The sequence below is a fragment of the Alnus glutinosa genome, chromosome 11, assembly GCF_958979055.1.
Source record: "Alnus glutinosa chromosome 11, dhAlnGlut1.1, whole genome shotgun sequence".
NCBI classification, from domain to species: domain Eukaryota; kingdom Viridiplantae; phylum Streptophyta; class Magnoliopsida; order Fagales; family Betulaceae; genus Alnus; species Alnus glutinosa.
In genome coordinates, this window is record NC_084896.1 from 17,395,083 (window position 1) to 17,413,405 (window position 18,323).

An 18,323-nucleotide genomic window follows, 5' to 3' on the forward strand; every position below is an offset into this window, starting at 1 on the left:
GTTGAACCACCCAGACCTACTCCACCAAACGCCGCTGTCGGAATCCGTCGAAGGCCACCATTGGAATCCGCCCATGGCCACCGTCTTTCATATGAATTTTTTTTGCCTTTTCTTTCTCTTTCTCTCATTAGAAATGTGTTTTGCTTTGATTGGAAAATGGGTCAAAGGAATGTGTGTTCCAAGTTGGATATTTTAAAAAACAATGATATTTTGAGAGCTGGGTTTGATTTTCTTGTCTAAATTTGGTTTCTTCAAATTTGAGAAGCAAGTGCCGAAAACAGAGTTTGTGAAGTCTGCTATTTTTTTTTTTTTTTTTTCTTGTATTCAAGATGCTTCTTATAGATCGAGCATTTATTCTTCTACCCCCTTAGAATTTTGATATTGACTCCCATAAGCTGATTGCAACTCACATGAACACAAAAAACGTGATCATTTTTTTTTCCCTAGCTTGTATACAAGATGTTTCTTAGCAACCAATTTCGGAAGATTTTTCTTATGGAAATAGGATCATTAGGAGACAGAGAAAGGGTTGGCTCTTAGAAATTGAGGCCAAATTTTTGGGCCGAGGTGTAGTGGTAGTAGTTGATGGTGTTCGGCAGAAGAGGTGGTGCTGGTTCAGGCGTCAATCCGGTGAGATTAGAATAAAAGAAAAAATGTGGAAAGGTTTTGTTGTTGAACTGATTTGGTTTAAAGATCTAGTGTTTTCAGATCTATTTTGTTTGGTGTTTTTAACTTATGTGTCAAGTTTTGATTAGAGGCTGTAAAAGTAGCTTTTACAGCACATCCGAATAAAAGGGGCTCTCATGTTAAAAAGGGAATGAGGAAGAAAAGATGTAGATTGTTTGTTAAAAACCCTAGCTTTATGGTTGATAACGTTTCACCCGATCTAGATGAGACCAAAGCCGAGCATTAGGCTCTGTGAGATGCAGATCTAGGCTGCCATGTAGAGATTTTGATGAAAGAAGAATGGTAGAGAAAAAAAGTTGGGAGCATTATGCTTAGATTGGAAAAGACTTGGACTTTAGGCCTTAAACGGTGATGAGAAAGGTCTTTTGGAGTTTTACAAACTCTGAAGGTCGTGTTGATAGTTTAAAAAAAAAAAAAAAGGAAAAAAGAAGAAGAAAGTTTTGGTCAACAAGTCAAACTAATAAGAAGAAAAAAAGCGTCAGATGTGCTTCTTAGAGGATGAAGAAAAAAGAAAAAGAAATCAAGAAGAAAAAGTCACGTGATGACCTTTGCTGGAAAGAAAAAAAAATAAAAAAAAACGGAGGAAAAAAAAAAGTCATGTGATTGAAAGGTAAGAGATCATTTGATTGTCTGACATGCATAACAATGGAGAACGCGCCTTGATCATAGTGATTTTAAATATTTGTTATTTTAATAGTTGTTACGTGATAGTTTTAGAAATATTAATTGGGTTTTATTGTCAGTATTTTAATTTTCATAATTCTTTCTTGAGGACATGAAAATTGTTAAAGGAGGGGAGTGATGTAATCTTTTCTTGGGGGTTAAGTTAGTAATAAGGAGTAAATCTCCATTTATTTTGTAGTCTACTCTAATAAGGAATAGATCTCTAATTTAGAATCTTTTTTTACTAAAGTCGTTCAAAATCTTTTTTTACTAAAGTCATCCAAGTTGATCTTAGAAGTCAAGAGACCTAATTGGTCTCTTATGTAATCGTTAATCTATTGTTTCTCTATTTAAAGGGAAACTTTCAATAACAAAGGAATAAGCTGATTATTGTTTAAAAATACAGTTTACTGTATTTTGGAGGTCAAGGTACCTTTGAAGTAGTCATTGGAGATCACAACTCTCTCGAAGTAGCCGATTTATCATTTTTTATATTTTGTTACTAGTAAGTTCGCATCATGCAATAAACCGATACAAAATGCACCATTGTTATATATTAAATGCCGAGGGTCACTAGATTTTACTCTGAAAACTATGAACTGGGGAATTCTTTTTTTTAGAAAACCAAATTAAAAGTTACGGCCTGTTTGATTCTCTCTTCCTTATTCTGGGTACCAAATTGACTGAAGAAAGGCAACATGTATTCCAACTGTACACTGAGTTAAGCCGAGGTACATCAAAAGTCGTTAATTGACGCTCGTCGAAACGATGGCATCCTCCCAGTATATATGATTCACAGAACAAATTCCTTCTGGTAAACCTCAAATTCTTCAGATGATGATAGCAGAGGATCCTGCACTCCTCCATAAATCCAAATGCATTAAGAAACACTGCTTAATTAATAAAGAAATTTTATCAACTGTTTATTGTTGCTCAAGTTTGCAGTGGCTACCTATAAATTATAAGGTAAAAAGCTCGATCAGCTTCTGCTCTTTCATGGGTGTATCTTTCTAGTTTCTATTCTAAATAAACCATAAATAGGTTCATTATGATTAATATTATCCACTTCTTTTTTCTTTTTCTTAATAAAGTACGTTAGAGAATGGCCAACTTTTGATGCCTTATATCATACGTACATAGAACATCTAAGTATGACTGATATATCAACATAAGGAAATTACAGCTCAAAAAAAAAAAAAAAAAAAAAAAAAGAAAAAGAAAAAGAAGATGAAAACTTTACTTACCACCTTTAATCTTTTTTCACTTTTGCAATATTTATTTGATTTTTTATTTCTCTCTCCTTTTTTGTACATACCTTTCAACTTTAAAAATTATTAATTTAGTGTATCTGTATTTCAATTATTTTCAATTAAGAAATGATTGTTGTATAACACTTGACACAAATCTTATACAACTCCAACAACTTTTTTTTTTCAAATTAACTATTAGATCTGTTTTTCTAAATGTGTGTCCTACATATCCAATAGTTGATTTTAAAAAAAGTTATTGGAATTATACAAGAGTTGTAAAACATATCATATATCTTTTCAATTTTTCCAATCCATTAGGATTTTCTATTAAATTATCTAAAAATTCACTATGTATCCGTTTTTAAAATATTCATAATACGATGTTTTTTTCAAAAGATTCAAAAATATTTATTTTTTTCCGTTAAATCTTGACCAACGCTAAAATCCTTGAATTTTTTTTTTCTAAAAACAAGGATGGGTGGTTTAAAAATTTTGACACCCCTATGTTAGAATTTAACCAAAAAAAAAATTAAAAGATAAATACACTAAATTGACATTTTTTAAAGTACATAGATATGATTACAAAACTAATGAAAAATGGGAGTTAAGAGGGAGGAAAACCAACCTGGATTATGCTGCAATGAAGAACTTTGTGTAAGAACCTCGACCTGAAGCACTTTCCATTGTTAACCTGTTCGAGGGTTTCATGGATTATCTCCAGTAGCCTTCCATATGTCAATCTGCTATTTCCCTTAACCGTTTCGATCAAAGCATAGGTCATTGCGCCAGCTATTTCATTTCCAGTGAAAGCCTGCATTTTTGGTAATGATGATATAAACTGGGAGGTATCGGCACCGCTGACATAAATGGATTTTGAAGAAAGAAAAATTCTTACAGAGGTATCGGCAGCCATTTGATCATCTCCACAAGCGCTTAAGCCAATTGCAATTCCACCGTCAGTATTTTTTTTAGCTTTTGAACGAGGGCTGTTATCTTCCCACTTCCGTCTGCAAAGTCTCAAGCCAAAAATTAATTGCCAATTATGCATGCATGATTACGTACAACAAAAAATGTTATTAGTCATTGCCTTCCCTTAAATTTCATATGTAACACTCTTGTTCTACATTGGAAAGATGATGAGTAGTCCACATAGAGTTAATGGTTTATAAAGATAGTCATAAGTGTTAAGTCTTATGTGAAGACCAAGAAAATATATAGGGGTTTAGCAATTAATAAATAGTGTTTATAAATTGATGGGATTAATAATTAGATTTTAAGTGATAATATTTATGTTATCTAAAATAAAATGAGTTTAAGATAAAATAATAAAATACTACTAATGAGTCCTAATGTAGTGAGTAATTAATTGTAGGGTTAAGTTGTAAGAGCACTAGTAGCAGTTACCCTATATTGGTTCTCTTCCCTATATTTAGGAAAAATTTCTTGAAAAACATAAAAAAACCTCCCACAGCTGATGCCCTATATTTAGATGAGGGGGTTGGGAATGAATAGTGATTCTCAATGTATACATGTCTACTATTCATTCCCTATGTATTATTTTAATATAAAAGAAGTATAATTAATTGATATAGGGAAGAGAGAAAAAGTAGGAAAGAAAGAAAAAGAATAAAATAAGAGTAAAAAAAAATATTTAATTGATATAGGGAAAGGTAAAGGAATCTATTGTGGGGTATTTTTTTATAAGGAAGCAAAAAGTAGTTTTGTTCCCTAAACATAGGGAAAATGGTTGAGAATCTGCTGCTAGTGCTCTAATGATATTTAGCTAAATGAGGTTGAGTAATAATTATTTGAGAAATGAATAAAATAAGATGGGGTAATAGTGCAATTTAGAAAGGATAGGAGCTAGTGTTAAATAAGACCAAAGCTTGGCCTTATCCATAGCCACGTGTGTGGCTATGGATTAATGGAGAGATTTTCTCCCCTCAATCTCGCAGCAGCCCCCGCCCCCCCTCCAATTCTTCTTCCTTTCTTCTTCTTTCTTCTATTCTTCTTCCTTCTTCTTTGTTCTACCCGAACACAGAGATGAGAGATTGAAAGAGATCAGAGAGAAGAGAGATCGAAGAGAGGGAGTTTGAGAGCTGTGAGGGAGATCGAGACACAGAGATGAGACCGAGAGATTGAGAGTGAGATCGGGAGATGGAGCCCGATCCTCTGGTGGGTGGCGCCGACGAGACCAGAGAACGCCGGCGACGCGATTCCGGCGAGCTCGTTGACCCAAGAACCCATGGAAACCCGAGCAACCACAAACCCGAGAGAGTTCGAGAACCCGGGCAGTTCGAGAACCCATGACCCGTTTGTGTGAAACCCGAACGACCCACCGAACCAGAGACGATCCAGCAGCCTGAGACGCGATTTCCGGCGGTTCCAGTGGATTTCCTGCGAAGACACGTTGACCCACGAAGGCCCGTAACCCAGAACCCCTCGGACCCGCAACCCATGACCCGCTGAACCCGTGAGGAAGACCCGGTTCTCCAAGTGTTGTTTTCCGGCGAGTCCTCCGACGAACCAGGGCAGATTTTCTGTAGATTTTCTGTAATTTCTTGTGATTTCGTTATTGAGATATTATAGATTTATTTTGGGTATTTTTTTCTGTGCTATTTGGACCCGATTCACAGCCGGATGAGTGTGTGGGTTTTTGTTGCAGTTTTTAGGGGATGAATTTTATGGGTGTTTGGGTTGATTTTTGGTGGATGATTCTTGCGTTGGGTGGTATAGAATTGGATGTTGGATTTTGTGGGTTGGATGTATGTATGTGATTCTTGATGATTTTGGGTAAGATATCTACTGATTTGGAGTAGTTTATATGGGCTGTCTTTGATGAGTGTATTTTGTTGTTGAAAATTGAATTTAATGGTTAGATTGATATTGAATTTAGGTTGATTTATAGTTAGGCTAAAACCTCAATTCTAATGTTGTTCAAGTGTAGGTAAGAATCCCTAAGTTTGATGGGTTGAATTAATTTAGGGCTTCTAGGTGTTTAAAACTCTAAATTGTTCATTAGTGGATTAATTACATTTAGAGTGTTAATTAATCCTAAATTATCTATGGCTTTCATGAAAAATAGGTATTTATGGGGTTAGGTCCTAATGTCAATAATTTGTATAAATTAGAGATTTTAATTGTAAACCCAAGAATGTTACTATGTATAGGTCTAGTTAATTAATGGTTGGATTCCTTGTTATGCTTGTATGGGTATGTTGATTAAGAATTGGTATTAGGCTTTGGTGAACATTGGGTTATGGGGGTATTCCCACTTGTGAGAGAAGTTGGTCTTAATATGTAAAATGAGGATTTTGAGTATATGTTGGATAAAGTTGAATCGATTAAAGTTCGATTCTTTACAATGGATCATTTGGGATAGTTATTCAAGCTTTTGATTTTGTTGGCTTAGCTTAATTATGTAGAGTTGATGATGTTGGGCTTAGGCGTTCGCTTGGAGCCTTGGAATATGGTTATGGCTCTATAACATAATTCCTTAAGTATTTATATAACAAAATAATAAATAGTTGAAGATGGAGATGACAAGGGATTTGTAATTTAATCCAATTAAGTCCTAAACTTAAGCTACTCGGATGGTTAGAAACTAATATGAGTAAAAGTATTAAGTGTAACGGTTAAGACTAGAAGAACAAGACTTGTAAATTATCTTAATAATCTTAAGTCAATAAGTGTGTATATATATATAAGTGGTAGAAATACATAAATAGGCTCTGGGTTCATTTAGTAATATAATTAGATAATTAGTGTTTGTCTAAGTATTATAAAATACTTAAGTGTGTTATAAGGCTATGCTTAGCTTGATAAGCATTGTACGTGTACGTGTATGTGTGTATACATAAACATACATATGCATGTAAATGTGTTAAGTATATGTAGTTAACAATGACAATAAGATATAGTAATAATAAATAAACAAGATAAGACGCAAACCTATAACTAATGACTAATATAATAATAGCTTAAGGTGTTTAGCTAGCTTTAGAAGTGAGTGATGCTACGTGTGAGCAAGCGGGTAGTTTATGTGTCATAGAGTTTAGGTTCAATAGCATAGTTTAATGTTACCAATGTTTACAGGCTTGTGTCATGATTGGAGACGTAGACCTGTTCTCCAATGTAGAGTTCAAGTAACGAGAACATGGGGAGTATTCGAGTCAAGAGTCCAATGCAGCCAAGGTGGGTATTCCACTCACTGAGAAAGTATATATTTTTATATGTATTGGATTGATAAAAATATATATATTGTTTATGAAACCGAACCAACCATATGATGAAATGTATATGCTTTGAGATGATTTGATTAGTTTTGAATATGTTTAAATTATATCAATGATGTTTAAGAAATAGTGTAAGAGTGAAAAGTATTGAATTGATTTAAAGTGTTAAGCTTTGCGATTAAGATTTAAATTATGCAAATTGTTGAGAACATGTCATGTTGAAACTGTTTATGTTTTATGAAATTATGTTTTGAGTTTGAGAACATGTCATGTTGAAACTGTTTAAATTTTATGAAGAAACTATGTTTTGAATGATTTCAAAGGGTTGCATAAAATGTTGGATTGTTTAGTTTTAAGAGAACGTGATTTAGCAACTCCATGTTTTCAGCATGATACAGTAGTGAAATATATACTGGTCAAGCACGGAACATAGAGCATGTAGTATAGAGCATACATATCAGCAATAACAGTAACAGTATTAGCAGCATATCAGTATCAGCAGTATCAGCAGCATATCAGTATCAACAGCATATCAGTATCAGTAAGATTATTAGCCCCAGTTCATGCATAGCATTATAGCATTGTTTTATGAGTGATGTTTTTATGCTATGAGTAGTTTTGCTAGACGTATTGGTATGCATAAGAGTCTTCATGAACAGATTTTATGTATATTTTTATCGAATGGTCACATGTGCTAATAGCATACATTGAACTTGAAAGTACATGGATACATGACAGCCCAGGCGCGAGTAACGGCATGTCTATGAATAAGAAGGTTGACTGCTATTGTTCTTCAGGAAAGACGTGTTAGCATGATTGAGTTTAACTCTAGTGCTCTCATGATCTACTGACGTCAAGGCACGAAGCTGAAATACGATTAGAGATGGTGTTGCGAGTGTTATGTTGAAGGATGTTATCCTAGTATGGAAAAGTAAGATGCCATGTTCTTTGCTTAAGACTTATGTGTATACGTGATATCTGTGATGGAGTGACCGTGTGCACGTATGTCTGAGCAACCGATGAAAAGTATTATTATAGAGGGGACTATATGTAGAAACTTCCAAGGAGGGATAACTGGAACTTCTACATATGTTCACAACTATATAGCATGTTTTAAATGTTTTCAGCATAGTCGGTGTTTGCTGCATTAGCTGTTGGTAATTTGTGGCTAATATAGTACTCGCACGACTAAAAATAATATAAATGTTGGTTCTTTGTGAAAACTCAGTTAGTCTTATACCACTGAGGTCTTAGTATGAGGTATACTAAGGCGATGAACTCATTCTTTCACCTATGCAGATGTGGATACCACCACAACTGTGTAGAAGATGTTTCTTTGGCTGCAGGTACTTCGGTATAGTCGATGGGTTGGTAGCAGTGTGCTTGAAATATTATGACTGAAGTTCACCGCGACGGTTGTAATTGTTGGACCACGGGTTGTCCACTGTTTTATAGGTTTGGTATAGCTTGTGATGTTTGTGTCATATATTCTTTGTAAAGCCATAGTTGTTTTGTAAATATTGTGTTAATAAGACTCATACAGATAGACGTTAAATGGCTCTTTGTAGTAATTAATTTGTGATAGATGTATAAGTTGTAATTTCTGCTATTCAGATTTATGTTTTCCGCTGCATAGATAGATATATGTCATACTCTGATTATCAGGTACATGTTATGGGGCATGTGCCATATGTTGGCTGAGCGACACGTAGTTGTGCCACTGCGATGACTCGTTTTACGTTTTGTAAAAAAAAAAAAAAAACGGGTCGTCATATCTTACATTGCTTAGTTAGTACGTAGGTGAAATTAAACTTTAATTATAACGGATTCTAGGGAAGAGATTATTATTATTATTATTTGGTTATTGTTACTATTATTATTAATAATTAGAGGCAAGAGATTTGAAATATAAATCTAATACTCACGAATTTGGGTTGTATATGCACTCTAGATCAAGAATGGTTCCACTATGACAAGCATCGACAATTGCATGAAGCGTGACATCTTTCTTGAGCGGCCAGACAATGGTGGCACTTATGTCGTTGTCGAGGATCATGCCTTCTTGCATGAAATCAACTGGACAAATAGTTTCATCAAACCCATCGCGCTCATCGTTGTTGAAATCAGGTTGTCGTAACCCATGTCCGGAAAAGTAGAACACCAATCTGTCTCCGGGCTCTGAGCTCTCCACAAGCCATTTCAAGGAGTCTTGTATGTTCTTCTTCGTTGGGATAAATGCAGGTTCTTCTTCTTCTGCATTATGGTATTAATCTTTTCAGCAAATCACAAAGTTATGCGTTCTAAGTATGAGTAAATATGCATGCATGTGTTGATCAAACCAAAATGGTTGGTGAATTTCAACATTTAATTAAATGATCTTGTCCGCACATATGATCATGTAGTCTAGATTATACGTGGCTTCATACAATCGAACAAATTCTTTAGTATCTATGGTTCTCATTTAATAGGCAGTTGGTTGTCTCGAGGTATGTATAAAAATGTTTTAAGCAATCGATAGGCATTGTTTGATTGAGATCCCTTGTAATTGAAATGTCTAAATTGCATACAATACAAACATGCTCATAAAATGGGGTGAAGAACTTACCTTCCCTGAATAGCCCCAACTGAGGGGCTCATCCATTTGGAGTAGGCAGTCCTCACAACCTCTTCTTCGGGGGCCCATGGCCGGCTCATTGGCTAGGCCAAATAAGCGGCCGCCTAATGCCCCCAATAAAATAAGGCTCCAATTAGCAATAGTATAAGTTTTGTTCAACAAAATATCTTGTAAGACCCCAATTATGGTAAAATAATTAGTCAATGCTCTTTAATTAAGGCTTAATTATGGTAAAAAAAAAAAACTATTAAAAAAAATAGCTGAATCCTAAGATATTAAAACTTTAAAGAGAAAAATGAAAAGTTACATTAATAGGACAACAAGTAATTTTACCTTAGTGTAAAACTAACAAATTGAATAAGTTCATTTATTAAAATAATATTTAAAATAGAGTGAATTTCATTTTCCGCGAATTAAATTCAAAGTAAAAAGAATTATTTGTACTTCAACACAAAATATATTATTCGTTGAAACTAAATGTCGTACAACAAAGATGAATATTTCTATATGTTGTTTGAATTAAAAAAACTTAAGAGAAACAAGCAATAAAAATGCTTAGGGTTTGTTTGGGTATACGATTTTTTTTTTTCTATTCTTTATTATATTCAAAATTGTGAATATTAAGAAAAATTGTTTTTTAAAATTATGTTTAAATGGTTTAGAGAACCTGGGACAAAATTAGAAAAAATTGGATAAAACATGAATAGAATTTTAATTCATAAAAACAACCTAAACATGTTTTTGAAAAATAATAAAATATAATTAAAAAAAACAAGTGTCACCCAAACATACCCTTAATTATGCAAAAGATCGAAGGGTTCTGGTTAGCGTTAGCGAAAATAGAGGACAATCCCTTGACCGATTGTTGGTCCTTTAGATGAGCAGTCCTCCAAATTAAAAGAATCTTCGAAAAAATAGAATGTAATAACCTATGGAAAAAAGCTAGTCACATCTACATTATCACCTCAAAAGTACTAGTTAATTTGGAGTTTTTCTATAATACCTTATGAAGCACAGTTTCACCTAATAGCTAAGCAATTTGAGACTAAGCAACTATGAGCATCTCTTACAAACTACTCACACTCTACGTGGGCTACACATCTTCTCAATATAAGATCGAAGTGTTTCAATTTCCCCATTAACCTCTGATGTCCTCATCAAGGCCATGTTATGCAGTGCTGACAATATCACATAGCGCTTTACTAGGTTGTTCTGATAATATTTGTAACGACGTAAGGAAAAATGCTAACCATATTTGTGCTATCACTATAAAATGAGTAGTCAATTAGCTTTCTTAAAATTCTTTACAAAGCCTAATTTTATCTAATAATTATGGTGCGTTTGGTTCGAATATTTTTCAATATTCAAACCGGGTTTTTATTCAAAAACCCGGAACCCGGATCCATGGTGAATAAAATTCGTCTACCTCTTGAATATTGTTTTGAATGCGGTTTGAATTTTGAGGTGATGAAATCATGAATTGACAGTGAATTTCGAGGTGCATTTTCTTTTAACTGCAGAAACCAAAGCTGGCAAAAAAAAAATTTAAAAAAAAAAAACAAGAAAAATAGGAGAATGGGGTGGCCTGCGAGCCACCCCCAGAGGTGGCGCCCGCCACCTCTGGTGGTAGCTTGCGTCCACCCTATGAGTCGGGGGTGGCTGCGCGCCACCCCGCGTGGATTTTTGGGGTGGCCCGAAAGCCACCCCTAAGCCTTAAGGGTGGCCGGAGGTGGCTGCGCGCCACCGCTTAAGCCCTAGGGGTTGCTTTTCGGGCCACCGCAAATGGATCCAGGGGTGGCCCAAAAGCCACCCGAAAGCATTAGGGGTGGCTGTCGGGCCACCCCTGGCGCCAAGGTTGGCCGCGCTGCTACCCTTGTGGCCGGGGGTGGCCGCGCGGCTACCCCGAGTGGCCTGGGGTTGCCTTTCGGGCCACCCCAAATAGATTTCGGGGTGGCCTGAAAGCCACCCCTAGGGGGTGGGGGGGTGGCGCTTGGCCACCCCAGAGGTGGCGCCGGTCACCTCTGGGCGTGGCTCGCAAGCCACCTCCCTCCCAAGGGTTGGCTGCCGGTTCTCTCCTTTATTATTTTTTTTTTTTTGTTTTTGTTTTATAAATAAAAATAAAAATATTGTTTTTCTAGGTTTTAATTTTTAATTTTTTTATTATTAATTTTATTATTTTTTACCATACCAATCATTATACACAATTTTTCATACAATCCAATCACTTTATACCATTATAAAATACTTTTTTTCAATCTCAAAAATTCAACACCAAAACACATATTCGAAAAGAATCTGAATTATATTCAACATCCAAACATATTTTCATTGCCTTGAAATTCGTAATCAGATTCAGAATATTATTCATATTCGAAATATTCAATACCCAAACGGACCATTAAGTAATACGAGGCTTAGCACCCATGAACATATCTTTTAAACTACCTACACTTTATATGGACTATTGATATTCCCAATACAAACCAGGATGTTACATTAAAGAGTTTATGAATCGAAAAGTATGTGATGTGATCTTTAGCATGGTTGTAATATCATGTCTACCTAAAATGATTACTGTGAAACTAAGATTTAGGCCTCGTTTGGTTTGTGGAATGTCTATTCCATTAGGAAAAGGAATAACTATTCATGAGAATAGATGAAGGTGGAATGGAATAACTATTCTTATTCTTTTGTTTGGTTGTAACGGTGGAATAGAACATTGCATATGTATTCTTTTGTTTGGTACAGTGCAATACATTGGTGAATGGAATCATATTATAATCAAATTTCCTAAAACACCCTTATAATACAAATATAATTTATATTCTTAAGGACTTTTTTTTTTCTTTATTTAAGAAACATAAACAATCATACTATGACCTTTTTTTTTTTTTTTTTTTTTTTATAATTTCATAGAGTTCATGACTTCTTTTTTTTTTTTTCATATACAATTACGCTACAAAATGATTTATAAGGGAAAAAAAAAAAAAAAAAAAAAAAAAAAAAAAAAAAAAACACACACACACAGACATGATCATCATATCACCATCATAAAAAAAATAAAATAAATAATATAAAATAGATCATCTGCAAAATTCTTTTTATTTGTTTTCCAACAACAAACATTCATTCTTTGCTTACAAAGTAAAATGATTTATAAGAAAAAAAAAATAATCATCATAAAAAAATAAATCATCTACAAAGCCCTTTTTATTTTATTATTTTTTATTTATTTTTCAGCAACAAACATTCGTTCTTTGCTTACAAAGTTTTTCTCAAACCTTCACAAGACAATTGGAGTCCCCCCAATATTAAGAGGTACTCATTTTGCTACGTCTAAGTGCATTCTGTAGGCTAAATCATAGGAGGAGGAAAAGAAAAAGAAAAAGAAAGACTACCCCACAACAAATTAAGTTGGTTGAGAAACAGAGAGAGGATGATGAGAATATAATTGCAGAGATGGAGAGAGATACTGATGGTGCATTTGAGTGATGAATTTTTGAAATCAGAATTAAATTCTTATTTTGTTTGCGAATTTTGAGATTTGACTTTTTAGAAAAAATTGAATAAAATATGATTTGTTTATAAAAAGTTGAATAAAATATAATTTGTTTTTTTAAAAAGTTGAATAAAATATGATTTATTTTTGAAAAAAGTAGAATCAGAATTATATTTTATTGTCAAAATTTCGTATCCAAACACACCATGAGTTGAGAAACAGAGAGAGAGAGGGATAAGAGACTTGGGTGTTGAGAGGGTTGGGATTTTTGGGCAAAAGACGAATTTTATTTATTCCCACAGGAAAGGAATAGGTATTCCACTCATTTTTTAATGGAATACTTATTCCTCTTCGTAAGGGAATAGCTATTCCGTGGGAATAACTATTCCCTTAAATAATATACAACCAAACAAAGGAATAGTTATTCCGTAGGAATAGCTATTCCTTTCCATGGGTCTAATCCGCAAACCAAACGAGGCCTTAGTATAGTTAAAACTTCCAATGGTTTAGAGTTAGTCTGTTTGAGATTGCATTAAAGAGTTTAAAAGTGTTTTTTTTTTCTTGGAAAAAAATAAAATATGAAATAAAAAGAACTCAAAATTGGGTTTTGGGTCAAACTTCAAAATTATGTTTTTTCAAAAAATTATTTTTAACTTTGTATGGACTATAACTCTACTTTCCAACATAATTCAGAACGGACTCTCAAAAGTGTGACATCAAATTTTGTTATACCCCTTTTCGATTTAACTACATCAAATTTACTTGGGATGTCAAAGTTATCGAGGTCTTCCTAGAAAATTAAGTGAACCTTTTGCGTCAACATCAATAAAGATAAAACCCAAAGTGTGAACCTTAGGCAAACTTTCCACGTACCCACGTCTTTGCAAGAGACAGAGATAATTAAATTAATGGTCCAATTACTATATATATAAAATCCTTGACGATAATTAAATTTGGCTTTTTTCTTCTATGTTGTGTTCGAACAGATGATGTATGGTATAGAGGCATGCATATTCTTAGCTTTCTCCTGAATGATATCTAATCGAAAAAATAAAGGAAATTGTTCGACATACGAATAGTCGTTGCAAATAGCAATGTTTTACATGACTTACAAACTCGACATAAATTCAAAACAAAATTAACAAGTTAGAATTAAGGGGTTTGATCTATTTAAGAAAATGAGTTGGGCTAAAATTGACCTATATATATAGTTTTGCACGTATCTCTTAACACGACCCGAATCTGACTTGCAATATAAGGGCTATAAATTTTTGACATGATCATCAAACCGAAAATAAAGAATTGATTTACGCAGTCTTATACCTATACCTCGACATCATTTAAACTCAACACGGGAACATAAATTATCAGATGTGATAATCATATATGAATTAGAACTTTATGGATAGCATAAAAGAATTTTGTATCATTGCGTATCTGAACCATTAATTTAGGATGATCATAAGATAGGTAATAATCACCTGTGAGGACGCGAATGCACTCCTTAGAATAACCAAAGCGGTCAATCAACAAATCCCTCATTTTCTTGACATCGTTAATGGTTCCCTTGAGCCTGTACTTGTTGTTCTGGTAAGTAACCCCACGTAGAACAGCGCGCTTCCTTGGGTGTGTCTCATGATTAAGATCCACGGCAATTTCTCAAAATTGCCGTGGTAGTTTTTTTGCTATTTTAGGCCGTTAGATGCATCTAAGGGCCTAAAAGATGCCACCTACTAAAAAGTAGGTGGCCTCGAGAATGCAGCAAAATTTCACTTTCCCTCCCAAGTTCCACACGTTTGCTCAGAACCCAGACAAAAAAAAAATCAAAAAATCAAAAATCAACTGTTTGATCAATTGTAGATGAATATGTTGATCGATTGTAGATGAATGAAAAACTTTGCATCATTATGTTATTTTTTTTGATAAGTAATTTGATATATATATATATAAAATATAGTTGTTCAAGTGTTCTTCCAAAGCAAGAGGAAAATGCAAGGAAGATAATAGAATATTAAACAACACACTCACTGTTGCTTCATGCATCATTATGTTATTTTAGCTTGTTTGCCGATTTATTGCCTTTTGGCATTACTCGTAAATGAGAAGTTCAGATAATAACTAGTGTATCGTTCTATAGTATTTCTCCAGTAATTTTCTGTTTCGACTTTACCTCCATCTTACATATGTGGCTGTAGTCGTGGTTCCCTCATCTTCCTGGTTTCAATTTTTTATTTTTTATTTTTATTTTTTTATTATATATATATTTTTTGTAGTTTGGTTTGTGATCATTTTATTGTGTCTTATTTGCCAAGGAAAAAAAAGTACGACCAGCATAAAGAACAATATTGAAATAAGTGAATTCAGAAAAAGTATGAATCATATATTAGACAAGCATCTTGTTTTATTGAAAACTCGGGGCTCAAAATGCCAATAAAATTCCCACTTGAATTGCATAATAAAACTCATTACAGGGGAAAAAGCAACATAGCTATACCCAAACAAGAACAACACAAACAAGTCTCACCAAAAACCTAAAGATCCTAAATGGCTCAAATGACCCTCAGATCAAAAGCCTAAGTTATGATCCATGAATATTTCTGTCCATCTGTAGATGCTTGAATGCCTTAGGCGTTTTTGTCTCATCGTGAACCACCACTACAAAAATTTCAGGAATTCTGGACGGTTTCAAACCGTCCAGAAATTGCAAAAAACCGTCTAGAAAAAAGTCCAGACGGTTTTTTCTAGACGGTTTCAAACCGTCTAGGAAAGTGTGTCGCTAATCCAAGTTACGGACGGTTTGGGCCAAACCGTCCGCAATTGCAGACGGTTTTACCCAAACCATCCAAAAGCAGTTCTGGACGGTTTTGGGCAAAACCGTCTAGAATTCATTTTTTTTAAAAAAAAAATTATAATCATTATTATTTTTTTAATATAATTATTATTATTATTTTTGTCCAAACGTTCTACCGGAGTTGCCACAGATCCAGCCGGAGTTGCCATAGATCCAGCCGGATCTGGCCGAAAACCAATGCCCGTACCCTTGAAAGGCCATCGCCTATGGAAAGCTTAGAAGCGCCGGCGCCGCAATAACAATCCAAACCCAAAAAAAAACAAAGATCCGTCCAACAAACAAAATCCAAACCCAAAAAACAGAAAAAGATTCGTCCGACAAACACAATCGAAACCCAACAAACAAACAAAGATCTGTCCGACAAACACAATCGAAACCCAAAATACAAAAAAAAACCCGTCAGACAAACTCTCTCTGTATTCCGGCCACAGATCCGGCCAAGCGTGGGTTTCGGCCGGATCTGTCAAACTCACGCACGTACATCGGCGTAGGTTTGACAGTTTCGGCCAAATCCGGCCGGATCTGTCAAACCCACGCACGTACACCGGCTTAGTTTCAACAGATCCGGCCAGATCCGGCCGAAAACCGTCACGCTTCTCGTTCCCGCCGACCGTCCAGATACCGTCGCGCGTCCCGTTCCCGCCGAACGTTCAGATCCCGTCGACGTCCGTCTTCAAAAGCTGGCTGGAGATAGGTAGAAGAACGAAGCTCTGAGAGAGGAAGAGAAGATATGTCTTTTAAAAAGAGGAAGAGAAGAGATGTCTTTTAACCGGAAAAGAAAACAGAAAAGAAAAAGAAAAAGATTACAGACGGTTTCAAAAGAAACCGTCTGTAAACTGTTTGTAACTTACAGACGGTTCGAAAATAACCGTCTCCAAATTTATTTGAATATTAATTTCTAGACGGTTTTATAAAACCGTCTGTAAATTTATAGACGGTTTTATGGAAATTAAAATATACAAACGGTTTTAAATAAAACCGTCAATAAATTTAGAGACGGTTTTATTAAAACCGTCTGTAATTTACAGACGGTTTTAATAAAACCGTCTGTAAAACTATAATTCTAGACGGTTTTGAAAACCGTCTAGAAAAAAACCGTCAAGAAAATGTAATTTTTTTGTAGTGCACGTTGAGAAAAATCATTCCTCTTACTCTGTTGAAGTCACCACTGTCCTGATTGCTTCCCCTGCCCAAGCTCCATGCACCAAAACGCCCCCTTAGGGCCTATGTTTGATAACTTCCTCTTCCTCTTCCTCTTCCTCCCCTTCCTGGTGAAGACAATTCAAAATTAAGCCAATTCATTTTCCAAGTTGACAACAAAACAGAAGAAAGACAAATTCGTTACCCAAAGCACACCATGCCAAATGAAAAATATGTTAATTAAGTATGAAAGTTGAATTATGTGCATACAATTGTAAGAGCTAGCCCAATTTTTTTTTTTTTATTTATTTATTTTTTGGTATCAATCAAATTTGTTGTTACCATATGGTTTGACATGAATCATAAAACAAATGATTAGTTACATACATTTTCCTAGCAGACACAGCATGATAATCAATGGCGTCTATCGCAACCATCATGACAAAACCTAAACAATAATATTTATCCAAGAAACACAAGTAAATAACATTAAACTCTGTAGGAACATCTTAATACATGAACTGAAAAAAATAAAAAATAAAAAAGATGAGGATTACAAACCATAGCCAAACCAACAGAGAAAAGCAATATTAAATCTTCTGGTTTCCTTCCACTCTCGGTAACCAAACAAAGGGTATGGGAGAAAAACAAACCCAGAACAACCCACAAATCAGACAAACAACCCATGAACTACCTCCATGACAAAAATCAACAAAAAAAAATAGAGACCTGGAGAGAGGTCGAGTTGGAGGGGGGAAGAATGTTCAGGCGAGTCCAGATCTGGCCGCTTCATGTCCACCACCCACACCGCTCTAGGCGAGTCCAGATCTAGAACTGGGGGCTCCGGAGCCTCGCGAAGATTGTGGTCCCAGGAGGTTGAGGAAATCACTGGGCAAAGGTACAGGTATCAGGCGACTTTTTCCGGCATTTTCCGGCAAAAGTTCAGGTATCATCTCAAAATTTTCTGCCTAAAACCTTACCTCCATGGCATCAAACGATTTTTTCTAGAGAAAGGAGAATGGAGAATGGGTCAGGAGAAAGGGGAAAGGAAAAAACTAAAAAGAGAGAAGAGAAAGGGTAAGAAAAAAGAGTAATGATTGAATACCACCCAAAAACACAATTTTTTACCACCTTGTCTATGTGGCAAGGTGGTCCCCCACTACTTTTTAAATTTTTTTATTCTTTAAAAATAAATTAAGGTAGGGGACCACCTTGCCACATTGGCAAGGTGGTGAAAAGTTGTGTCTTGGGGTGGTATTCAATCATTTCTCAAGAAAAAAAAAGAAAAGAATCAGGAAAAGAGAGAGACAGAGAGACAGACCGTATATTGGGAGGAAGAAGATGTTTTTTCTGAGGTTTGACGCGGATCGATGAGGTGGCATTT

General features: G+C 34.9%; 1 protein-coding gene across 1 annotated transcript; it reads right to left on the reverse strand.

Annotated features, from left to right (window-relative positions):
- Window positions 1-3,204: 3,204 nt before the first annotated feature.
- LOC133881169 (metacaspase-1-like) lies at window positions 3,205-16,000 on the reverse strand. The gene is made up of 5 exons (XM_062320123.1): window positions 15,916-16,000; window positions 14,430-14,606; window positions 8,761-9,088; window positions 3,496-3,607; window positions 3,205-3,411 (listed from the first exon to the last, which is right to left on the reverse strand). The coding sequence occupies exons 1-5, from the start codon at window positions 15,998-16,000 to the stop codon at window positions 3,205-3,207; spliced, it is 909 nt and encodes a 302-aa protein (XP_062176107.1).
- Between the last annotated feature and the right edge of the window lie 2,323 nt (window positions 16,001-18,323).